This window comes from Lygodium microphyllum, chromosome 7 (genome assembly GCF_053477565.2).
Source record: "Lygodium microphyllum isolate KBCC chromosome 7, Lygodium_microphyllum_v1.1.10, whole genome shotgun sequence".
Taxonomy (NCBI): domain Eukaryota; kingdom Viridiplantae; phylum Streptophyta; class Polypodiopsida; order Schizaeales; family Lygodiaceae; genus Lygodium; species Lygodium microphyllum.
Window position 1 is genome coordinate 32,272,169 of NC_141141.1, and position 12,193 is coordinate 32,284,361.

At 42.7% G+C, this 12,193-nt stretch overlaps 1 protein-coding gene across 1 annotated transcript in view; it reads right to left on the reverse strand.

The window, feature by feature from the left end:
* Nucleotides 1-343: 343 nt before the first annotated feature.
* LOC148033324 (putative beta-1,4-xylosyltransferase IRX14H) overlaps nt 344-12,193 on the reverse strand; it is a 31,066-nt gene continuing 19,216 nt past the window's right edge. Inside the window, exon 3 of the mRNA XM_087681234.1 lies at nt 344-1,226. Coding sequence (XP_087537360.1) covers nt 992-1,226 — 235 coding nt within the window. The 3' untranslated portion in view covers nt 344-991. The remainder of the gene's footprint in view (nt 1,227-12,193) is intronic.

Below are 12,193 nucleotides of genomic sequence, written 5' to 3' on the forward strand. Positions count from 1 at the left end.
TCCTTTTCCTTTGTGAACTTACTTTTATCCAACCCTTGTGAATGCTCACACTATTTCCAATCAATCATCACATGAATACTTTGCTCTAACTTTAATAAGCTAAATTACTCCTTGCATCAATCCAACAATCCCCGACAATCAAACTATTGACATTGTGTGAACCTACAACAATTTTAACATAGTTTATATCAAACTTCTGACCTTGTGTCCACAAACCTACAAGAATCTTAACATAGCTTATATCATGATTATGAAATGAGTGCATATGTACAAAGGTCTCAAGACCTTGGAATACAGGGTCGTATTATACTTTCAATCAACTACTAAGCCTAAGGTCTAGATAACTCCACTTATATCCTTCAAATTCACCCTAGTTTGTCATGTCTTGAGGAAGGTGCTACCACCTAAGGTATATGTGATGAGGTTTATGTTGTTGGTCACTAGGAATGGTATACCAGTAGGTATTGGACTACTAAAATCTAAGATAATTCCTGATTATAACTATTAGATAGATACTCGTCAAATCTACTTTCTAAGAACCTAGAAACGTTGATTTAGTAGTCTTCTTTGGTAATATTTATCGTAAGCTGTAGGATTATATGGATGGGATACTTTGCATACCGAGGAATCTCTTCATTGCAAGGTACGAGACTTGTAAAAGTTTTTACATGGAAGGCGTACATGTAATGCCTTGCGCTCTCTCTCTTACCAGGCATGGTCTCGTACACCCTTGTTTGCAATCCCTAGATAATAGAATGGGGTGCACATGCATTGCATGAGAGAGAGAGAGAGAGAGAGAGAGAGAGAGGTCACTCATAGAACCTTCTTAAAAGGGGTACTGCCCTCTGAAATGTGCTGCCCAGTTTTCTGCTCAACCGCTCAAAGAACTTATATTAGCTCAGTAGCTTAATTTTCGAGGGCTTCCCCTTAAGCCTCCAAGAAAAAAAAAAAGCCAAGAAGGTCATATTACAAAACTGAGATACTGCCATCCTCATTGTAAACCAGAGGCATGCCCACCATCACCCTTGACATGTTTGAGATCCAGCTTAGGTTTCTCCGCATGGCGGGCCTTCCGCTTCTCTCTTCCTCTACCACCCTGTTTATTCCCTTGCTTTTCTCTTACTGTATCACCCACCAATGGTGGTGGGGGCCATCTTTTTGGAGGCTCCGGCCAAGGTGTTTTCTTCCAAGGAACTACTACCTCCAACCCCGGGTTTATCAGCCACCTGCATTTATTTAAAAAATAGCAGTTTAGTAACTCTCTATAAATGCATGAACTCCGCTAAACCTCAGAAGAGTAAAGCTAGAAAGCAAGAAGGTTGATTCAGATAAAAGCCAATGGCATGACAGCAATGCTACCAAAAACGAGCAAGTCAAAATGGACAGCTGCTGCACACCAGACAATACCCAGAGTATTACTCACATTCAAGATCTTGCCAACATTGTCTTGGTCATAATCACTTAACCACAGCATCCATCTAAGGTACCACTTTTAGGCTAAGCCTCAGGACAGTAAAGATAGAATGTAAAAAGGTCAAGCCTCAGAAGAGTAAAGGTAGAATGTAAAGAGGTTCAAGTCGCATAAATTTCAATAGCATGACAGCAATGCTACAAAAAACCAGTCAAAAACTTGACAACTATTACACATCAGACAAAATCCAGAGTATTACTCGCATTCAAGCTCTTGCCAACATAGTTTTAGTCATAATTACCAAACCACAGCACTACACTAATAAACTGCTTTTAATGACACAGGTCATGGTAATGTTTAGGGAATACTATAGATATAAGTGTGCGTAAAATCTTCACTTATAAGCCTCACCTTGGCTCATTATCAAGAGTTCTTGCACCTAGGTGGAGGAGGGCTAGGAGATATTGACACATGCCTTGCAGCCTATTTATTTGAGGTATTGTATCATACCATGTGATGTCTCTTTTGCGTTTCTCACTAGCTAATAGTGGCTGAACAGACGTGCCAAAGCAATGCAACTCTCATTGTCGCGATACAATGCAATAGGACCTGTCTAAAACAAGTAAGCTCTCCTAACAATCATCAAAGCCACACTATCTTGCATGTGGCAAAAGATGCCACTCAATACCTGTCTCAATAGGTGATATGGCAACTAAGGGCTGCTTCTTACTACTCTAAGAGATAGCACTTGCTGAGCTAAAAATGCATTAGCCTCACTTAAATTGTCCCAATAGATGCTTAATTAATGAAGAAACCTTCTTACTTTAAAAAGAAACACAATCCTAGAGAGACATACAAAACCCTAATTTGGGTGCACCAAACTTTCTATAAATAGACATGCAACCCACCATTCTCCCTCAATCTCGTTTTTGCAAGTTTCAAGAGCCATCACTCTCATGCCCACACCCCGTTCATGGAAGACATTGCGGTCAAAGCATCCCATAGCTATTTGCTACCATCTGGCACCTAATTCTAGCCTTTGCCTACATCCTGCGATTGTCGCCTAATACCCAATCCTTGCGTTTTACTGCCGTCACCATCAACTAGACCTATCACCATCTGCTAGACATTGTCTCCATCATCTACAGTCTACGTTTGCTGAGTTTCTCTCCTCCAACTGTCGCCTATATCTTCTACACAGTCGTCTACTGCTTCCAGCTCTCGCCCAATTTTTCTCTCCTCAAGTACCTGCGTTTTTAGTATTTCTCTCTCCTGCACTACTTGTCTGCATCAAATCCAATCTCTCTAGCTCTGTTTGTTAATGTTTAACACACAAAGGCTGCCTTGCTACGTTTCAGGATCCGTTCAAAGTACGACACACTCTCCAACTTATAACCTCTACCTTTATGCAAAAAACTGCTAAGGTTTGCATTGAGGAAACACTAAGTGTATGACCATGACAGAAACACAAAGAGACAGACACAGACACAAAAAGCAAAACTCAAATCCTAAGTGCAAAACTCAAAACTCAAACACAAACACGAGAAGGGAGAGAAGAACCCAACTCTGAAGTGAATGAATGCCGCAAATGAATGTAAGCGTATACAAATACTCAAGGGTAAAGCAGTGTGTTGGAGAGTGACATCCACCGAAGACGGATCCAAAGTCTCTAATCGCCAATCGATTATAAAGAGAGAAATCTGCAAAACCCTAACACGAGAGGCTGCTGGAGACAGAGGCGACAGCTCTGCACAAGGGTGTGGTGATGTCATGCAGCTTCTGATGAGTACAAACGAAAGCAAAAAGATGTTGCCAGATGAAGGAGCAACAACTACACTGTCGCCAAGCTAATGGAGGCCCAAACACAGGCAACTGGAGGGTATGGATACTGACGTCTGACTGATAAAAACTAAACGCAAGCACCAAATGATGGTGAAGAGGCTGGCGATGGCAACTAGAGACCAAACACAACCTAAAAGGAGATGTCAGACAAGCACCAAACGATGGCATTTTTGTTTAAAGAGCAAGTTTGATTCATTAATTAAATACGTTTTGGGGCTGTTTAAGTAAAGCTAATGCATTTTTAGCTCAACACCCCCTCTCAGGCCCAACAACGATGCCACGAGAATGAAGGCCAACCAAGCCCTTTTTCTTTATCTTTAACCCCAAGGCGTCCCACCCCAAAAAGCAACCAAAGCATCGGACAAAGGGTGCACGTCGGCTGCCCAATGGCCTAGTAAGACTATAGAGGCGATGGTTATTTTATCAAGGGAGCCCAAGTGATCACCCCAAAGGGGACAAGGCATTGGACAAAGGGTGCACATCAACTGCCTAGTGACCTATCAAGCCCTATAAAGGCGGATGGAATCAGCTATGGACTTTTTTTTTAAAATGGCTTTTTGGATGTGAGGAAGTTAATATTTAAGTGAGAGTTTCACATAAGTTTTCGTCCTATTGAGTATCCGTGCCCTTGACGGGAGAGTAAAGCAAGAAAAAAATGGTCAAAACCCAAGATCTTCACAAAATAAATATACTATCACTACCATCACTGGGTGTCGATGATGAAGGAAAATATGATGAGGGAGTATGGTGGTGTGGTGTCAACAGTCACCGGTGGAAATAGCTTACAATCCGCTCAAGTGGTGCTCTGCACAATGAGATGCAAAGTATGCTACATACTGAAGAACGCTCATGCAGCAGGTGCCACTTGGATAGTGTCCCTCGTGGAAAAATTGTTCACTTGCCCTAGCACCCTAGTATAAAGATGATGAAATCATGCAATACAAAGGGGAAGGTACAACAGGGGGGAAAAGCTGATGTCGAAGACAAAGTGCTGAAGCCTATGGAACACCAAGAAGGGTAGGAACCCCCTCTCAGCCTGGATATAGATGCCAAAGAAGGAAAAGAAGCTTAATGTCGGTCTTCATGTGGTGCCAAGAACCATAAGGAATGGAAGAAGATGATGAAGATCAAGTGGATGAAGCACCCCATTAGAGAAGTAAGGTAGAAGTCACCGCCATGATAGCATCGAGAGAGATGTTGCACAATCCGCCTCGAGAGGGGAAACCTCCATGCCAAAAGAAGAGCAAGCACTCCTAGGATGATGAAACCATAAAAGGAACGGTGCATATCCCCACAGCTCTTAGCACAGATAGGACCAAAGCAATCTACAAGTTAGCCCTGCACTGAAAGACAAAACCTTGCAAAAGATATGAGAATCTACAAACACAGAGGTCAGTGATGAGATACTCCAAAGCAAAACATAACAGAGAGAAAATCTAACTGAAAAGACAATGCAATGAATGTGTATGTGTGTGAGTAAATGCAATGGAAGACTTAAGAATGAAAAAGCTAAGGACAATGAATCCTATGGACCTGACTCTAAGAGTGCGAAAAATGGATGCTAGACTAACCTAGGGTATCCTAAAGGACCTAGAGACATGCTAGTCTAAGAAGGTATCCACCATCGCATACATCTAGTAGCAAGGCTCTGCCAAGGGAATGTCTAACGAGGTGGAGAGGAAGGTGAGATGGATGTATGAAGTGCAACGGGATCGGGACCTCCAAACCAATCAATCCCTCAAAGATAGTGAAACCGGCTATTTACTGAGGCTGTGCTCAGGCCACATGTCCAACAACAACAACGGGTGCTAAAGGAGCAGATGAAGCAAGAGTAGAAGGCGTAGCCCCACCGGACTGTGCAATCACACTATCTACTGAGCCTTTTTAGGTGGAAGACCTTGGGCCTTGGAGCGATACTCCTCGTCCACATGGCCTGCTCTTTGGCAGTGTGTGAGAAACCGATTTTTCTTAGGGAGTTGCTTCCAAATGTTGAAGGAGCTGATAAAGTAGAAGCCGAAGGCGTAGCCCCACTGGATTATGCACTCACAGTGGTCAACTAAGGCTTTCTAGATAGAAGACCTTGAGCCTTGGAGGGAAACTCCTTGTCCACATGGCCTGCTCTCTGGCAGTGTGTGCAAAACCGGTTTTTCTTAGGGAGTTAATACCAAATAAGTCTAGATTCTTTGGTTCCATCTGAGGAAGAGGAGTCACCCTTTGGTTGGCTTGCCTTTGCATCTTACGAGTTCTTGCCACTGTTGACTTTTTCCCTCCCGAAGAAGAGGCAACTAACCCCCTTTGCTCTGAATAAGACTGTGATGAGAATTTCTTGTTGACTTGATCATGTAGCCTCGCGTAACACAAGAACAAGCACTCAAACTCGTAGAAGGTTGGCAATCGAGACTGTGAGATGATGTGTTGAATGAAATTGAAGTATTTTTCGGGCAACTTATTCAAGAAGAACGTAACCTGATCATCGTCTAACTTTGAAAAGCCACTAGTGGTGAACTCGATGAGTAACCACCTATATTCAACCAACTTGACTTTCTAATCATCTCCTTCCTTAATAGAGAACTCTTGAAGCTCAAAGTCAAGATTTATTTGCCAAGTACGATCTTGGGCCACATAGCAGTCGAGAAGGTGACTCCAATGCTCTGACGCGAGTAGAAAGTACTATAACTGAGAGTGAAACCCATGAAGCAATCCTTGCATCAGCTCTACATTGGTTGTGGCATTGCGAGTTCTCCATCGATAGATGTAGTCAGGGTGAGCTATTCGAGGATGTCATAGACTCAAGACCAATGACAAGGTCCCAAAGACCCTGAGACTCAAACACTTGTTGCATGAAATTCAACCAAGTGGTGAAATTTGACCCGTTAAAACGAGTCTTATCAATGAAGGCATTTTTGGCCGTTGCAACAAGAGTGGTACTACTCGAAGATGGATAGTGTGAAAAAGTGTAATGGAGGTAAGATGGGGGAGTGGAGTGCACTTGGAAATGAGCCCCAGAGTGCACACCAAGCATGTGGATAGTGTGCAAGGTGGATCCATAGGTAGGGATGGGCTAACTAGACATGGGCATGGTAGCCATATGAGTAGCCCATGGTGAAGATGGGATGGGAACACGTGGAGCAGAAGATGGAAATCCTTGCGTAGGTGTAACCCAAGGTAAGTGGGATGATACACCATAAGCCAAGGATGGAATCCCATGCGTCTGAGTGGTCATATGAGAGGTGAATCTAGGGGTAGTGAGGGGGATGCCCATCACAACCGTCCCAGATGCTATGGATGTGCTCATTTGCAAAAAGGAGAGAGGCATTGTATTAAAGGCTGGCATTTTCCCTAACGAAGTACCATGGTGCAAAGAGGTAGAGAATGGGGTAGAGAATGAGAAGGTGCTAGGAGCGGAGATGGAAGATCCAACCCCCAATGTGTGTGAAGCGGATGTGGAGTATAATCCGAGAGTTTAAAAGAATAAAGAGAGATAATCAAGCGCGGAGGTAGAAGAGGGTGGGATGGGAGGGAAGTGAGAAGTGTGTGTTACATGCTCAAATGAAACAAAAGCTGTAGATGTACCTAAATTCCGTCTACTTCATGAGTCCCCCTCTATTAAAGTTCACATACACAAAGTCATTCGAATCCTACACCTCAAAAGAAGAAACAGGCGACGGTTTTGATTCATTCAACTCAAAAGGGTTATACGAACCTGCCATTGGAGCTGGCTGAGATTATGAAGATGAATCGCCAAGCACTCCAAATGTCGTAAGTCCTCCATGATCGAAGAGGTAGCCAGCCTCACCAATCGATTCGAATGTGGTAGCAAAGCTTGTAAGAGGGGTGTAAACATTATCGTACTTGTTGCAATAGTAGTCCTCAAAGTCTTCCTCTGTCATGTTAGTGAAATCTCGAATAGGAGTAGAAAAATAAAGTGAAGGTGAAAGTGGAGTGCCGTCCTCCTCACCGAGTCCATAATGCCATCTCACGACCTCCAATGATGGAGAAGTCTGATAGGACATCATAGAAACTAGAGAAGAAGGTGTATGGGACATTGTGATTTGGTTACGAGTTGTATTGTGTGCCTCACACAAAGACTAGCTCTCCACAATATCCACAAGATACTCTTTATAAGAGTACCGGCTCTAATACCATGTGAAGAAAACTGCTAGGATTTGCACTAAGAAAACACAAAGTTTACAACCACGACGGAAACACAAAGAGACAAACACAGACACGAAAAGAAATTGTTAAACCCTAAACACAAAACTCAAAACTCAAAACTCAAACACAAACAAAAGAAGGGAAAGAAAAACACAACTCTGAAGTGAATGAATATCGCAAATGAATGTAGGAGTATAAATACTCAAGGGTAGAGCAGTGTGTTGGAGAGTGACATCCACCGAAGACGGATCCAAAGTCTATGACCACCAGTCGACCTGTGAAGAGGAAGGAATCTGCAAAACGCTGACACCAGAGGCTGCTGAAGACAGAGGCGACACCTCTACAGAAGGGTGTGGTGATGTCAGGCGGCTCCTAATGAGTGCAACTGCAAGCAAGAAGATGTCGCTAGATGAAGGAGAAGCAGCTACACTGTTGCTAGGCTGATGAAGGGCCAAACGTAGGCAGCTGGAGGGTGTGGAGACTTACGCCTGTTGGCTGATGAAGATCAAATGCAACACTAGATGATGGTGCAGAGGCTGCGATGGCAGAGCTAGAGGCCAAACGCAGCCTCGAAGGAGATGCCAAACAATGGGCGACAGCTGGAAGAAGGCACCAGGCACTGCAAGGCTGCATGGGCTGCATGGGCTCGCACCTGTGAGTTGACCGATAGCTGCAATCTATAAAAACGAGATGGACTGAATGGAGGGCAACATATCTATTCATAGAAAGTTCGGATCCTCCCAAGTGAGGTTGTGCTTATGGGACACAAACACTCTCTAGGAACGCATTTCTATTTAAAGAGCAAGTTTGATTCATTAATTAAGCATGTTTTAGGGTTGTTTAAGTAAAGCTAATGCATTTTTAGCTCAACACCTTGATCCCAGAGATATGAGAGTTCAAGGTTCAATACTCACTACATAGTGTATTTGCTGCATGAGCATTCTATATTCAATAGTCATTTACTTCATTATTCATTGTGTTCACAATCTTTGAGTTACCCTAACCCTAACTATGTTCAGAGTTATCAATGTGCTTTGTCGTACAATTGGTTTTGTGTTTTTTGCGTTTAAAGCATTTCTTTACATGGTATCAAAGCTAGAAACTCTCTGAGAAACCTTGGCCTTTGATCAAAAAGCTCATCCATGAAAGCAAGAACAATAGAAGGATCATATGACTTCAAATGCATTCACACCACCACTCCAGTTTTCACAACCAAACATGGAAAAAAACGATCAAGAGTGGGCCTTCCAACTTGCTTCTACCCGATCTAACATGGGCGAAGAACCATCACACTACCATGGAGTCCACACACCATATCAGATTTCTGCCACTGAGTATGATCTCATCCTTATGCATAGGGCTTAGTAGGAGATTAAAGGTAAGCTTGAGTTTTCTCCTTTAGATTTGATGCACAGAACTAATGATTTTGCAAGACCTTCAGAATCTCCACTACGGACTCGCCATCCACAAGTGAAACCTAGCTCATAATACACATCACTTCCACAATACATCTTTTCTGCAATGCCAAGTACAAACTCTATTATTTCAGATTCTATGCCAACTGATTCTGTATTTTCTATTGGATTGGGGAATACTCATCAAGAAGAGACTCTTCACAGCAACCTTTGGTTTTTGAGTAATGAGAAAGACATGTTTTCTTTATGAACTCAAAACTAGATAAAAAACTAAAAGAATAACTTATAGTATTCCATTCCTTCCTTTTTCTTCAAATGATTTTATTTCTCATGGTCAATTTGGAATAGGTGCATCTTCATCTAATGCATTTAATGAACAAAAGGAACCAATCTCTACACACCCATTTCCAAGTGGTATATCTATGATGGAGGCTCGACCTCCCACACACACGCTTTCGAGTTATCCCTCTAGGAATGCATACCAAACATACTCAAGTGTGAATCGTAAGATATTGCGATTTGCCTCTATGGCATTACCTAGTGGACCATCCAATCATTATGTTATGCCCCAACTGACAAGGCTCTTATATCCCAGTGCCTCCACCTTCGCCTATGGTATCCTATGGACTTATATCTATTTCGGTACCTCCGCACCAATCAGCACTCATTAGACATCAACAACCTATTTCTGCCTATCCATCTTTACCCCCTCTTCCTTTTTATCCAACACCAGCACCACCATCTTATCCTTTATCTTACTCCACTTATCTCTCTTTACAAACACCTCATGGTTCTAGCTCCTCATCCGCCAAGCACGCATTTAATGACAAGACTCATTCCAATGGATTAAACTATACCACTTGGTCAAACTTAATGAGGCATGTCTTACACTCTTAGAGCCTATGGGATTTAATGCAAGGGTTAGAACCCCGACCTAATTCTGCTCTTGTTCCATATGAGGTCATCTACTCATGAAAGGCTTGTAAAGCCTCCACTATTGTTGAGCTTATGTAGAGCTTATTGCATGAGCTTCATTCTCAGCTTCAACATTTCAACTTACCATCCGAGCATTGGAAACACTTAACTAACCGCTATGCAGCTAGAGATAGAACCCATCACATCAATTTGGGTCATGAGCTCCAAAACTTTAACATGATAGACGAGGATGACTTGAAAGTGAAGTTGATTGAGTATCGGCGCCTCCTCACTAGTTCTCAACCAGTGCGGCTCCCAAGTCCTCTAACAATCAGGTTATGATGTTCCTTAACAATCTGCTAAGAAAATATTTTTATTTTATACAACAGGTGATTTCACAACCTCAGTTGCCCACATTTTATGAGTTCGAGTGTCAATTGTTGCATTCCGCATAGTTGTTCGATCAATTTCATAACACGTCCTCGATAGAGAGGACTCTAGTTGCATCTTCTCACAGGGGGCAACAATACAAGGGCAAACCAAACTCAAATCAAAATCAAAATTAAAACAAGGCTAGTGAATTCCAAGGAACCACTCAATCTACTCTCAAACCTGGATGGCAAAATGTACCTAAGAAGAATCGATATTGTCAACATTGTCAAAAGGCTGGCCATTATTACAATAAGTGTCAATCTAAGGCAAGAGACACGCAACCAAAATCGAAGAATCAAACCCCTACATCCTAATTAGGTAACCCCCAACAAAGAAGCAAGGTGGTAGCAACCCCCAGCAAGGGCAATGGCACTGCCATACCCACTCTACCACTAGTCAACCATCACAATCAACAAACTACCCAACTCAACAGGGTTTGTCTGACTGGTCTGCAAAGACCGATATTGTCTCCTTAAAGACATCGAATGTGAGTCTCATTCACATCTGTGAGTTGTCTCTTGATGAGGTGCTTGCAAAGGTCCACTAGTCAAAGCCAAGAATCTCAACATCTATTTGGATTATGGACAGTGGAGTTACACATCACCTGACTCTTATAGCCAGCATTTTTATTTCCCAAGCCCCTCCAGCTGAAAGTGTTCGCATAGGAAACAACTCCTTTGTCAAGATTCAAGCCCAAGGTCGCATTACTTTTCCCACTGAGCAGGGTCCGGATCTTGCTTCACTAGATGATGTCTATTATGTTCCCCAACTTGGAGTGAACTTATTGTCAATTCAATAACTTTACCAATTGGAGCGAGTAGTTTTCTTCACCGCAGTCACAATTGAGGTTCTAGACTCTCAAACTAGTTTAGTGATTGCTCAAGGCAAGGCACAACCTAATGGCCTTTACCACAACACATTTTCTTACCAAGCCAACTACCAATGATTCGGAGTTCCATCGCTTCCAAGCCTTGGTCACCACACAAGAGTCCACGGACTCTGAGCATATTTGGCAATTTTGCTTTAGGACATCTTGGCTACGACTCTCTTTATGAGTTTTTGTGTCAAGGAATTGTTGAGGACCTTCCACTTCTAAAATTATCTCAAAAGGTTTGTAAAGCATATCAACTAGGTAAGCAGCATCATACACCCTTTCCTCAATAGTCTTTGCAATCCACGTCCATTACCGCCTTAAAATGATGTGTTGTATTTTTTAATAGTGGATGATTTCTCTAGATACATATGGGTGTACTTCATAGAGCACAAGTCAAACGCCTTCACTTATTTTAGCGCTTGAATGTTGTTGGGGGTCCAAAACTAAACCGGTCGTCATGTGGGTACTATAAGGAGTGATTCTTGTTGAGATATCGAGCTCCACTCGTGATACGCCAGGGTGACCGTTGTGCATTTATGTCACCGACTTGTCAGTTGCAGACGCGGTTGGTACACCGCCCATGAATAATAGCTACATGATAGCTATCCTTATCTATTCTAGTTCGTGGCTCAGTTAGTATACCACCTTAGTTAGTTGAGTTTGGTTTGAGACCCATATATAGGGTTCTTCTATTTCTTTGTACTTGAGTTCTTTTGGCTTACACAACTAAGAAGAGGAAAACTGTTTTCAGCCTCCACCCTTGTGTGTCTTCCCCCATTGTGCAAGCAAGAAAGCTTCAAGCGAGACTCCTTCCTTCTCTCCCACAATCTTGACATGGTATCAGAGCCTTGTTCGTGGTAAGGAGCTCAAGAAAGCAAGCCAAGCTCGCGGTGGTCTGGTAAGCCCTCGGCGACCTTGTTTTTTTGATTTGAGGCCATTTCGGGGCCTGTTTTGCAGACGGAAGTTTTCTGCACGCACTCAAGAAAAGGCTCAGTTTTATGCTGTGCGACCACTGTTCTACAGGTCGGTGAAAAGTTACTGTAGAAATTGCATCGTATGCTTGTGCGCAGAGACATTGGGAGTTTCAGAATCATCCTTGGTTCCTGTTTATGCAAAATCGTCACTAGGAAGTGACTGTGTGGTCAAATA